Below are 14,246 nucleotides of genomic sequence, written 5' to 3'. Positions count from 1 at the left end.
GAAACATGGTGGAATGAAGAAAACAAATGGGACACAGTGCTACAGGGATACAAACTATATAGAAGAGATCGAGTAGGGCAGAAAGGTGGAGGTATTGCCCTATATGTTCAGGAAGGAGTAGAATCTGTTGAAGTGGCTACGACGGAAATGAAAGAGAAGCTAGAGTCCCTCTGGATCAAGATTCTTGGCCAAAACAGCGCAGACACAAAAATTGGCCTTTACTATCGTCCCCCAGGACAGGCGGAGGAAACGGACTCAGAAATGATAGAGGAAATCAAACAAGAATGCAAGACGGGCAATGTAATAATATTGGGAGACTTCAATTTCCCGAGGATAGACTGGAAACTAGGAACCTCCAACTGCGGCAAGGAGGTCAAGTTCCTGGAGGCGCTAGGGGATTGCTTCCTGGAACAAATGGTAAAAGAGCCGACAAGAGGCAACGCCACCCTGGACTTGGTACTAAATGGCCTCACTGGTCCGACAAAAGAAGTAGAAGTTACGGTACCGCTGGGGACGAGCGATCACAATGTGATCAGCTTTAAGCTTGACATCGGGAATAGAAAACATGCCAAAACCTTAACCAAAACCTTAAACTTTAAAAAGGGCAAATACGATCACATGAGAGCCATGGTGAAAAAACGACTCAAGAAAAAGGTGGACAAACTTGAAACGGTAGATCAGGCATGGTCCCTACTGAAAAATACTATCACAGAAGCACAAAATCTCCACATTCCGAGGATCTCCAAAGAGGGGAGAACAAAAGGTAAGGGAGAACCGGCATGGCTTACCAGACAGGTGAGGGAAGCCATAAAAGAAAAGAAGGACTTTTTCAAAAAATGGAAACACATGAAAACAACCGAAGCATGGAAAAAACATAAAGATGATCAGAAGAAATGTCACAAGGCGGTGAGAGATGCCAAAAAGGACTATGAGGAAAAAATAGCGCAAGAGGCCAAAAACTTCAAACCCTTCTTTAGATACGTGAAAGGGAAAAAAACCCACAAAAGAGGCGGTGGGACCCCTGGACAACCAGGGAAGAAAAGGGTACATCAAAGAGGATAAACAAATTGCAGACAAACTAAATTCCTTCTTTGCGTCCGTCTTTACGGAGGAGGATATCGCAAAAATACCAGAAGCAGTGAAAGTGTTTAGTGGAGTAATAGAAGACAGCCTCATCACAGTTGAAGTGGAGTTGGACCAGATATACTACCAGATCGACAAACTTAAAAGTGAAAAATCCCCTGGACCGGATGGAATTCACCCGAGAGTTTTAAAGGAATTGAAGGTTGAAATCGGAGAGCTATTGCAAAAACTTGCCAATCTGACAATCAGAACTGGACAGATACCAGAAGACTGGAAGATAGCGAACGTCACGCCAATTTTCAAAAAAGGATCGAGAGGGGAACCGGGCAACTACAGACCTGTGAGCCTTACATCTGTCCCTGGAAAGATGGTTGAAGCACTGATCAAGGATAGCATAGTCCGGCACCTAGATACACACGACTTGATGAAACCCAGTCAACATGGGTTCAGGAAAGGGAAATCATGTTTAACGAATTTACTTCAATTTTTTGAGACCGTGAACAAGCAAATTGATAGTGGAATGCCGGTGGACATAATATATTTGGACTTCCAGAAGACGTTCAACAAAGTTCCACATGAAAGACTTCTCAGGAAACTACAAAGCCATGGAATAGAGGGAGGTGGATAGGCAAATGGCTGGAAAACAGAAAGCAGAGAGTGGGCATAAATGGGAAGTTCTCAGACTGGGAGAAAGTGACTAGTGGTGTGCCCCAGGGCTCGGTTCTTGGGCCGATCCTATTTAATATTTACATCAATGACCTGGAAGAAGGAGTATCCAGTGAGATCATTAAGTTTGCAGATGACACAAAGCTATGCCGGGCAATCAGATCGCAGGAGGATAGCGAGGAACTCCAGAGCGACTTGTATCAGTTAGAGAAATGGGCAGAGCAATGGCAGATGAAGTTCAACGTGGAGAAATGCAAAGTAATGCATTTAGGTAGTAAGAATAAGGAACACGAGTATAGAATGTCAGGCGCAACTCTGGGTAAGAGCGAACAAGAAAAGGACCTGGGTGTACTGATAGATAGGACCCTGAAGCCGTCGGCACAATGCGCGGCAGCGGCAAAGAAAGCAAACAGAATGTTAGGCATGATAAAGAAAGGAATCACGAGTAGATCGGAGAAAGTCATAATGCCGCTTTATAGAGCAATGGTCAGACCGCACTTGGAATACTGTGTCCAACATTGGTCTCCCAACCTAAAGGAGGATATAAAACTGCTGGAGAGGGTGCAGAGACGAGCAACGAAGCTGATAAGAGGTATGGAGAACTTGGAATATGAGGAACGACTCAAGAAACTGGGACTGTTCTCCCTTGAGAAGAGGAGGCTGCGAGGGGACATGATCGAGACTTTCAAAATGCTGAAAGGCATCGATAAAATAGAGCAGGAAAATAAATTTTTTACATTGTCCAACGCGACACGGACAAGAGGACATGGTTTGAAGCTAAGGGGGGACAAGTCCAGGACAAATGTCAGGAAGTTCTGCTTTACACAGCGAGTGGTAGACGCCTGGAATGCTCACCCAAAGGAGGTTATTAAGGAATCCACTGTGCTAGGATTCAAAGGCAAATTAGATCCACATCTCCTTACGAGAGGCATAGAGGGATATGGGTGACTAAAACTACATCAGGTGTATACCTGACTGGGCCTCCGCGTGTGCGGATCGCCAGACTCGATGGACCATGGGTCTGATCCGGAGATGGCAGTTCTTATGTTCTTATGTTCACTCTCTAAAGTTAAAAGGGGATAGATTCCGTACAAACGTAAGGAAGTTCTTCTTCACCCAGAGAGTGGTAGAAAACTGGAACGCTCTTCCGGAGTCTGTCAGAGGGTAACACACCCTCCAGGGATTCAAGACAAAGTTAGACAAGTTCCTGCTGAATCAGAATGTACGCAGGTAGGGCTAGTCTCAGTTAGGGCGCTGGTCTTTGACCAGAGGGCCGCCACATGAGTGGACTGCTGGGCATGATGGACCACTGGTCTGCCCCAGCAGCGGCAATTCTTATGTTCTTAGAGCCAGAAGTTATGCAGAAGAATAGAACTATTACTGTGTTAAAGAGCAGTCCTGTCTTTGCCCAGTTAGTAATGTGGGTATGGCCCTGAATATTTCTCATACCATATAACTTCCACGTACCACCATTGAGCCAGATATTGAGTGCCAGTGACTGGATATGGTCGGACACTGAATATGTAGGTCTAAATAAACCAGCAGTAGCCAGTGTAAAAAAACAAAAAACCTCTTCTATTGAGGAAGTATTAACTGTAATGCATGATCTGTTGCACTAACAGGTAATGCAATGTAATTGTGTTAACTAGAAGATACGATCCACACCTGTTATCTATCTATTTTCATGCTATGCAGTTAATGTGGGAATTAACACAGATTAAGAGGTTAATTCTATAAGGAGGGCACCAATGATACATGTAAATGATCCAAATGCTGGTATATACTGTATGTGCTGGTAGTAGGCGGGCCTAAGGGGGCAATGGGTGGGTACTAAGGCCCTGATTCTATAAATAGTGCCTAAAACATAGGCACTGAGGAATACAGCACATAGCACATGTCAATCTTAAAATAGATGCCATTTTCATAATCGCGCCTAGTGACACCTAAAGTGAACTTAGGCATCGGTAGGCGTCCGAACCTTAGATGGTTATGCCAGGGTTCTCTTGGCTTAAATAATGCTGCCAAAGTTAGGCATCTATGTCCACTTGAGGTGCCTACATGCAAAACATGCCCATGATTTTCCCCAACAATGCCCACTTTTTGGTAGGCACATTGGACTAGGCGTCTAGCTGAAAGTGGTAGGCGCCTACTGAATTAGTGACTACCAACTAATTAATTTTAATTTAAGCCAATTTTGGGTGGTAATTGCTTGTTATCATGCTGATTAAGATTTTATTTTTTTTTTTTGTTTGAATATTTTATAGATTTTAATATACAATGTACAATTACAGAAAGAGAAATGTTAACGAGGCAAGATACAGACATGTTGAACATATAAATGAGATTCAGATAAGAACTGTGCTCCACAACAGAAACTCTCACATATTATGGCTCATGTTTAGATCTGGTTTAGGTCTATAGTCACGCTGTCTCTCTATACCTTGAACGCTCTAGCAGCTATGGCTGCGTGTTGTGTCGACATTCCTCTTCTATGTATAGGCCTAGATCAGCTTGTTGTATCACGTGGATATTATTGTAAGGTTTTTAAAGAATTAAGTTAGGTGCCTAAATTGGCTTGTGCCAATCTAGGTGCCTAACCTTTAGGCATCTTTTATTGAATCTGGGCCTAAATGTCCTCTCTCTACCCCCCCCCCCCAAACACACACACTTAACCTTTAAAAGAAACAAAGAACCTGAGCTGGCAGAGATCCCCAAGCCCCGCCAGCTGAAGATCTCCCTGAAGGTACCCACAAACTCCTGTGCACAGATCAACAGTTAGCAGCTGCTTCCTGAGCTGTTACCAGCGGCACTCTGTGCATGTGCAAAAACAAGTGTGCTGCAGGCTCACCCAAGGCTATACCCCTATGTAAATGCCAATATTCTAGCTGCATTCCATTTGATAACATGGTGTCCCCATGCGATGGCACATCCTTGGAAGATGCGCATACACATAGGTGATGTTTTGGCGGAGTGTGGGCAGGCACACAGTAATATGTGTAAATTGTAAGTTATAATTTATACATGTTTAGCAGTCTAGGCATACATCATACACGTGCATTTTAGGCTCAAGCACGTATGTGTGTTTTTGACCTGTTAGCTAGTATTTTATATAAGAAAAATAGGTGCTTACTTTCCTTCACACATTAGGCTCCACATATGGTGTCTAAAAAATAAGTGTCCCTCTATTGAATAGTATCAAGCCACTGTGCTTAACTGCCAGTGTGGCCATGCACTAATGCACTAATAACATCCCCAAGTTTTCACTATAATTTCAATACATTTTATTTTGGAAAAGGTTTGGTTTTACTTTGAAGCATGCCTTCTTAGCCTATCCTTAGTTATTAATTTTGTAAAGTACTTCAGGTTCATTTTTGGGAAGAGGTGGTATATAAGTGTAACAACTAACTAACTGACTGAGCCTGAGGCCAGGATAGTGAAGGCTGATTGGTGGGAAAGGGAACTGAGATTAATTGTTTGGATGGAGAAGAACGCATAGCGGACAGGAGCTGGATAAAATATTTTAGTGAAGGAGGTTATGTGTTAGGGAACAGTAAATGTGTATGGGGGATAAGGACTTAGGGAGAAAAAGAGAGTAGGGAAGTTATAGGAGTTACTCCAATTGTGTGTAAATAGTGAGACTGACGAAATCATCAGAGGGGGAAACCACCAAGCCAGTTATGTCTTGGTAACGCGAATCTCCTGTGCCCAGCGTGGTGTTCATATTGCCTGATGACAATTTTGACTTTTACGTTGAGGGTTTGTTTTAGTTCTTTTTTTTGCCAAAGTGACTCCCGTTGGAAAAACAGTGAAGACCACTCATCTAAGCTGAGTGCAGAAGACTCCACTGCCACTGAAGGCACTGCTTTATGTTATCATCACTCAGGAACATTTTTAAAAAACATGATTATCACCTAGAAAACCAAATATATTTTAAGGAAATTCGTACAACAGAATAATTACTGGACCAACAAACATTAATTTGGCTACATACTCGGTATCCTTGAAGATGTCCTTGGATGGTTGCCGGTGGAACAGCTTCCCAGTGAACTTTTACTAATGTGCTGTTAACAACATGCACTTGCACATTGCTTGGAGCAGCTGTAGGTACTAAATAAGATAAAAACAACACATTTTAAGTGAGAATAAACACATTGGAATCTTTATACTATGGCGCTCTATAGAATTGGTGTGTGTTAAATGCCAAGTAGCCCATAGGTATACACATTAAATCCATTAGCACATCTTTGTAAAAAGACATCTTTGTGACCACATAATGCAATGATTATAGTAATTCTGCCTTAATTGTCTGCAAACTATGAGGACTGTTTAGTTTATCTAGGGCTAGATTCACTAACCTCCGATCCGTGTCCATTTGCATGCAGGCCGACAAATTCACTAAAGCCTGCATGCAAATGGAGACAATCGTTGGCACACCCCCAGCCAACTGCACAGATCGCTAGAGCCCTCACAGCCTCCTGTCACTGCTGTCAGGGCTTCTGTTGGCTTTAAAAAAATGTTATAATCGGCAGATATTTTGCGTGTTTTACACACGCAAAATATCAGCACGATTAAAAAAAAATTAACCCACTTCCCAACAAGTGCCCCATCCCTCCTCCCTCCCTGAACCCCCCCCCCCCCAAAAAAAAAAAAAATGTGCCCTGCATGATGCACCGGGGTGGGGCCTAAGGCCTCAGACTCATTGCAGTAGGCATTGGAGCAGGAGGGATTGAGCACCCCTCCTGCTCTGTTAAAGGTACAGGGAGGGGACCGGGAACGGGGAGGGGGCATCCGGCAGGAGGCAATTGGCATCTCTCCTGCTGTTTGTTTTTGGGTTGGTGGGTCGGACCGATGGCAGGAGGGAGTGGGAACCCTTCTGCCACAATGTTAATATGTGGCGGCGACTGTGGGGCACATTTTTTGGGGGGTTCGGGGGGGACAGGGCACTTGTTGGGAAGGGGGTTTAATTTGTTTTGGGGTTGGTGGGGAGTCGGGAAGCATTGGAGCAGGAAGGACTCAGCACCCTTCTTGCTCCACGGGGAAGGGCAGGAGAGTCGGAGCTGAGAGCAGGAGATAGGTAGAGAGCAGGAGATCGGGGCAAAGAGCAGGGTTTTTACGCAAGGGACTGGTCCTCACCAGTCGCTTGTTTTTGGATTGGCCAGTCAGTCAGTAAGTTTTGTGAATTGTGTTCTTCCTGCTTTGCATGCCAATTTCCCTTATTTGCATGCACTGATCTTGATCGTATTGTTGAAGAGGTTAGTGAATCGGGTCAGAGGGAAACGGGTCACAAAGGGCTCGCAAACCAATCGGTACATGATCGGTTTGCTTAGTGCATCTATCCCATAGTGGTTCAACAGGCCTTGACTTCAGAAATCTGCATATGGTAGATATCATCATGCATTTATTAGGGAGAAAACTCACTAGAAATGTCAAGAAATGTCAACAACCCTGATGCAGTTAATTTCACAGGGTGTACTGAAAAAAAATCCCTGAATAATGGGGCTCTTCCACTTCTGCTGGTTAGTATATTTATTTTATGTCACAAAATATCAACAAACTCTTACACTGGGATTTGTTGCTTGCTGGCCAGTGATAGCTCAACTTAAGCTTGGAATATGAAATGCTCTATAATTGAGCCAACTAGGTACCACAATTATGTGTGATCTTCATAAATCATTTAACTGTTCATATAACAACTTCTTGGATCATTAAAATTTAAAGCAGTAATCATTCACTTTTTTAATGGAAAAGCTGCTGAAATCATCATCGATCCTTTTTGTATTTATTTTACTTTATTCTTTTTCATATTTATTTTGTATTCTATTTAATTTAATGTCGGGCAGAAGTCCCCAGCCAACACAACTTCAATTGAAAGATAAGCGTCTTAAAAACTTTTTTAAACCATTAAGTTAAACAGAATACAAAATAAGTATGAAAAAATAATAAAGTAAAATAAATGCAAGAAGGATCAATGACGATTTCAGCATTACTGCTTTAAATTCCGATGATCCAAGACGATGTTATATGAACAGTTAAATGATTTATGAAGATCACACATAATTGTGATACCTAGTTGGAACAATTGTGTGATCATTAGGTATAGTAGCCATAGAGAAGCCCAACATAGGGGGCCTTCTAACTCCATCCATATCAGACACTAACCTCCCCTTTTATAAAGCTGTTCTAGCAGCTGCTAAAGCCCTGAAGCCCTTTAAATCCCTATGGAATTTGGGGCAGTTACCACAACGGCTCATGCTGTCGGGCTTTGTAAAAGAGGAGGTTAGATTTGTAAGTATCTATAGTACAACCTTGATTTGCGAGCATAATTCGTTCCGAAAACATGCTTGTAATCCAAAACACTCGTATATCAAAGTGAATTTCCCCATAAGAAATAATGGAAACTCCACAACCCAAAAACTTTAATACAAAATACTGTATGTACTTGTATTGCAAGACCTTGCTTGTATATCAAGTTAAAATGTTTTGCAAGACAAGTATCTATAAATATAGATACTATATCTATCTGTCTAGCTCGAGAAAGAGAGAGAGTAATGTTGCACCAAATGCTGTGTACAGGCAGACCAGCCAAATTCCAGCACAACAGCTTTATTTTAAAAAAGACACAATGCAGATCTGCATTTCAGCACAGAAGCACCTGCCTCAGAAATCAACAATTCACTGTAAACAGGTATAGATCTATGCCCTATTCATACAGATAAACTGCAGAAACAAGAACAAGCTGCAAAAAGCAGCAGATAGCAGAGAAACAGTATGCCACTTCACTGTATCATTGATAACACTAGCCAACACTCATTTTGGTGCCACAAATGTTAGACCTGTTATTTGAGTATATTTGACCTGCTGATTCCAAAAATGGCAGCAGTTTTCTCCTATCAAGTCTAGTTTTTGAGATAAAGAACATGTGCCATATAACACTCTTTACTCTGCTCGCCCATTAAAGAATCAGGATACTTTAATGTAGTGTTTAAATTAATATCTTTTAAGCACGAAGTGTACAGAATGAAAATCTACTTATTTCATACCAAAAGCACAAGTTTGTGATACAAACTTTCCAGTCATTCAACACACAAGAAAGCTCCTTTTGTAAGACTTCCAAGAGTGGGATCTGTCAGAACAACTCCACATAAGATTCCAACAATAGTCTGCCATCATGTGTGCATCCCATCTTCCTTGGTATCTGGCTTCCATTGTTTTTATTTCTTGGTGAAATATTTCGCCTCGCTCTTTGCTTAAGTCACCAAGGTTCTCTGGAAAGTGATCTAAGTGACTGTGCAGATAATGGACTTTGACACTCATGTTACAGCCAAGCCTGTTGAAATGAAAGAGCATATCCTCTACTGATTGTGTGTAGTTGTCTGCCTTCTTGTTGCCAAGAAAACTTTTCACAAGAATAAATGAAGAACAGGTGCATGATTTGATTTCATTCACTGATGCTATGAAATATGGGTCATTTATAAGTTGTCTGATCTGTGGACCATTGAAAATTCCTGTCTTCAGTTTTTTCATCTTAAATCCAGGTAACATATGCACTATATATTCAATGCGCTACGTAGTCAAAGCCTTTACAAATTATTTCATCAGGCCTAACTTTAAATGTAGTAATGGCAGTATGATTCTATCTCATGCCACCAAAGGCTCATTGATTACATTTTGTCCTCCAACCACCATATATTCCCTCGGAGGCCAATCTATTTTTGCCCAATGTTCACGTTTGACTATTATCCGAAAGGCATAAATTCAACCACATCTAAGAAACTAGAGCTGATGAGGTCTATCCAATGCAATTTTCTAAATTAGCGGCCTAAAATAACCCCAGGAACAGGTCAAACAAACCCAAGACATCAATAATTTTTTGGGCCCCTGTAAATCAACCTGCATGCTAAATAGACTCACTATTTTGGAAGCAGTTTGTTGTTATTTCTGCAGTTCACCAGTATGAATACTGTATGCACCTATACCTGTTTGCAGTGATGTTGACTTCCGAGGCAGGTGTTTCTGTGCCGAAACATTGATCTGTGCATCGGGTCTTTTTAAAATAAAACCTTTGTACTGGAATTTGTCTGGTCCGCCTCTACACTTCTTTTCTGTGGCTGCCATACATAGAGAATTGCCTTTTTTTCTAGCCTTAATTACAACTTAATAAAAGCAAATTAAAAGAATGTTATTTGTAAAATTATGTTAATGCATTTAGGGGTCCTTTTACAAAGGCGCGGTAGCGGTTTAATGCGCAGAATACCGCATGTTAAACCGCCTGCCGTGCTAGTATCTAACGCCTCCATTGACGAGGTGTTAGGATTTTAGGCTGCCGCGGGGGTTAGCGCATGATGAAATGTCCGACGCGCTAACCCCTGTAGTGCGCCTTGATAAAAGGAGCCCTTAAACTAGTATATCACCAAAACAATATAGCGCGCTAGTAGTGTTTAGCTGCCATTTTTGTCAAGTGAATTTAAACCAACGTGTCTAAACCTTTAAACAATTTAGGTCAATATCTAAAATCACTTAGGGCTCCTTTTACTAAGGTGTGCCAGCATTTTTAGCGCACACTAAAGATTAGCATGCGCTAGACAAAAAATTACCGCCTGCTTAAAAGGAGGCAATAGCGGCTAGTGCACATGGCATTTTAGCACGCACTAAAACTGCTAGCGCGCCTTTGTAAAAGGAGCCCTTAGGGGGTAATTCTATAACTGGGCATCTCCATTTAGGTGCATGGTACCTGAAAAAGTCTGTTCTGTTGTAGAACCTGTGCATCATGCTATTATACAGCAGGAGCCAGGCAGATGCATATGAATGGTGTTGACATTCTGCTGGCCAAAGTAGTAAGGAAAGCAGGATCTTTGGCTAGTGAAGGTCTATGATCCATGGTGGGCAGAACTGAAGCCAGTATGCAGGCACTGACATTTTGGGCACTCCCTCATTGAAACACTAAGGTCAATTATCTGCTTCATTTTCTACTCCACTGCAATTTACTCCAGCTCCCCCTGAACAGTTTACTTTGGAGTCTATCTTGGAGTTGGGACAAGTTCTGGTTCAACAGATGAACAGTTTGGCCTTAAAAATTAATGTGCAGGGAAATACACGGAAACTCTGTACTTCAGATATCTTTTCTTTTTGAAGCAATTGGTAAAAAAAATTGAACCACTACTATGATGGTTTTTCAGAATTTGAATGTTTCCTTGGTGTATGACAATATAGTAGTAAAAGCTAAACTAAACTAACTGCCTCTTTTACAAAACCGTGCTAGCGGCTGCCGCGCGACAACAGCCCCGAAGCCCTTTAAATCTCTATGGGTTTTGGGACCGTTAGCGCAGGGCAACCGCTAGCGTGGCTTTGGGCTTCTTTTACAAAGCCGCGTTAGCGAATTAACACACGTAATAGCGTACGCTAAACTGTCGGCTGCGCTAGCCACTACTGCCTCCTCTTGAGCAGGCAGTAGTTTTTCGGCTAGTTCAGGGGGCAGCGTATGATGAAAAGTCACGCGCGCTAAAAGGAGCCCTTTGTAAAAGAGGCCCTAAACCTTAGGCTTATATACCGTATCTTCTCTATAACAGTAGAGTTCAGCACGGTTTACAAGAAAATTAGAAAGGAGAACGGATACAATATGGATTTGGAATAGTATGAGAGGAGCGGAATTTACAACTTTGAAAATATCCAAGTTTTCAGATGTTTTCGAAATGATTGGAAAGAATCCAGATCGCGCAGATGAATAGGAAAATCATTCCACAGCTCAGTAATTTTGAAAAGTAGAGACTTCCCTAATTTGCCAATGTAGGTAACGCCTTTCAATTTAAATTTTTGAGTAGATCTGGTAATGTCACATCTTTCAGAATTCCAAGACAGGGGAAAAACCTTGGAAAATTAATTTAGGTTATTTAATTTGAGATTAAATAATTTTTCCACGCTCCCACTGAGATTCCCAAGGGAAATTTCTCACTGTTATTTGATTGAGAACGATATTGCATATACCTTCTAAACAAATTGGAGCACATAGAGGTAAGTAAGGAGGATGTCCTCAAACAGATAGACAGGTTAAAATGCGGCAAATCACCGGGTCCGGACGGGATCCATCCAAGGGTTCTGAAGGAACTAAGACAAGAAATAGCAGGCACAATCCAGCATGTTTGTAACCTATCCTTGAAAGCTGGAGAGGTACCAGAGGACTGGAAATTGGCGAATGTCACACCTATCTTCAAGAAGGGATCGAGAGGTGACCCCGGGAACTACAGGCCGGTGAGCCTGACTTCAATTATAGGGAAGATGGTGGAAGCTATGATAAAGGACGGCATTTGCGAGCACATTGAGAGAAATGGCCTACTGAGAACAAGCCAGCACGGATTCTGTAAGGGAAGGTCGTGCCTAACGAACCTTCTGTACTTCTTTGAGGGAATAAGCAGTCGGGTGGACAATGGGGAACCTATCGACATCATTTACCTCGATTTTCAAAAGGCTTTTGACAAGGTACCACATGAAAGGCTGCTTAGGAAACTGTGGAACCACGGGGTGGGAGGGGATGTGCACAGATGGATCGAGCACTGGTTGTCGGGTAGACTGCAGAGGGTCGGAGTAAAGGGCCAATATTCTGACTGGCGGGGAGTCACGAGCGGTGTGCCGCAGGGATCGGTGCTGGGGCCGTTACTCTTCAACATATTTATCAATGACCTGGAAAAGGAGGCAAAGTGCGAGGTTATAAAATTTGCAGACGATACCAAACTGTGCGGTAGAGTTAGCTCCAGGGAGGAGTGTGAGGACCTGCAAAGGGACCTAGACAAGCTGGAAGACTGGGCAAACAAATGGCAAATGCGCTTTAATGTGGAAAAATGCAAGGTTATGCATATAGGGAAAAAGAACCCGTTGTTCAACTACAAATTGGGGGGGGCATTGTTGGGAGAAAGCAATCTTGAGAGAGACTTGGGTGTGCTGGTGGATGCATCACTGAAGCCATCTGCACAGTGCGCAGCGGCCTCAAAAAAAGCCAACAGGATGCTGGGCATCATAAAGAGGGGCATAACTACCAGGACGCGGGAAGTCATCATGCCACTGTATCGAGCGATGGTGCGTCCGCATCTGGAATACTGCGTTCAGTATTGGTCGCCGTACCTCAAGAAAGACATGGAGGTACTTGAGAGAGTCCAAAGGAGAGCAACGAAACTGGTAAGAGGGCTGGAACACTACCCATATGCTGAGAGGTTGGATAGGCTGGGGCTCTTCTCTCTGGAAAAAAGGAGGCTCAGGGGTGATATGATAGAGACCTTCAAGATCATGAGGGGCATAGAGAGGGTGGATAGGGACAGATTCTTCAGGCTGAAGGGGACAACAGGTACGAGGGGGCATTCGGAGAAACTGAAGGGAGATAGGTTCAGAACGAATGCAAGGAAGTTTTTTTTCACCCAGAGGGTCGTGGACACTTGGAATGCGCTACCGGAGGAAGTGATCAGGCAGAGTACGGTACAGGGATTCAAACAGAGACTGGATGGATTCCTGAGGGATAAAGGGATCGTGGGATACTGAGAAAGCTAACCAGAAAATAAATGTAGAAACCCAACCAGGTCGTGCAGGTGCAAGACCGGAGGGCTAGGACTTTGATAGGAAGATAGGACTCAATTAGGAAACCAAGGAGGCATGGGGGCCCCTTCTGGTGATTTAGACAGGTCGTGACCTGTTTGGGCCGCCGCGGGAGCGGACTGCTGGGCAGGATGGACCTATGGTCTGACCCGGCGGAGGCACTGCTTATGTTCTTATGTTCTTAAGTTGTACCATTGACCAAAATTTACTATTTACTGCTGGCTGAAGAGAGCCTAGATGGTTATTTGGAGGAAGATATAAGGATTCTTCGAAAAGTTTCTACACTCATATTTTTGTGGGAAATGGTTGGGTCAGGAGAAGTGCTAAGAGGGTGTGTCATAGAATGTCAAGTGACTAGTCAGTCAGGCAAAGCAAAATCAACAAAGAGAGGCACTGGAGATGTCACATCCAACCTGTGGACACTGAGCCCTTTATTTGCAGTTTGTATCAAAGTCTCATAACAAGTCTTAAAACACGTAAAGTTACACAAAACAAACAACGAAGTCCCAACTAGGATCTGAGTTTCGGCGATACCATCCTCAGGGGACAATTTCGTACTTGCAAAGCTCTGCAAACTGCATGTGAATGCGTCGGCGTCTCTCCATCCAAAAAGAAGCGCCAAAAGCGTTCACATGCACAGTCAGACTTAGATGTCCTCTTGAAAATGCTTCCCATTATCTCATATGAATATGTCAGATGTTTTAAATTCATTAGATTCTGATTTGATGACATCCGGTTGTTTCTTTTGCATTGAAATCTGACAGATATTAGCTTCTAAGTATGTTATTCAAACATAAAGCTGATTTTTTTTTTTTTTTAATTCCAAGATTAGAATGTTTGCTGATATTTCTAAAGAGATGCAGAAGCATTAGAGAGATTTCTTCCAGTGGGTTAGGGTTAGGAGATCTCATTTTCCTTAA

General features: G+C 42.7%; 1 protein-coding gene across 12 annotated transcripts in view; it reads right to left on the bottom strand.

Moving 5' to 3' along the window:
* The window catches only part of NRCAM (neuronal cell adhesion molecule), a 391,220-nt gene that overhangs the window by 96,672 nt on the left and 280,302 nt on the right, over window positions 1-14,246 (bottom strand). For all 12 annotated transcript variants that reach the window (XR_004540624.1, XM_033958216.1, XM_033958225.1 and 9 more), the window contains one exon: window positions 5,741-5,856. Coding sequence is in view for 11 of the 12 variants with exons in the window: in XM_033958216.1 (XP_033814107.1) it covers window positions 5,741-5,856 (116 nt within the window). In the remaining variant the exon portion in view is untranslated. The remainder of the gene's footprint in view (window positions 1-5,740; window positions 5,857-14,246) is intronic.

The sequence above is a fragment of the Geotrypetes seraphini genome, chromosome 9 (genome assembly GCF_902459505.1).
Source record: "Geotrypetes seraphini chromosome 9, aGeoSer1.1, whole genome shotgun sequence".
NCBI classification, from domain to species: Eukaryota; Metazoa; Chordata; class Amphibia; order Gymnophiona; family Dermophiidae; genus Geotrypetes; species Geotrypetes seraphini.
Note: the sequence above shows the minus strand (reverse complement) of the source record. Positions and strands in the feature narration are given on the sequence as shown.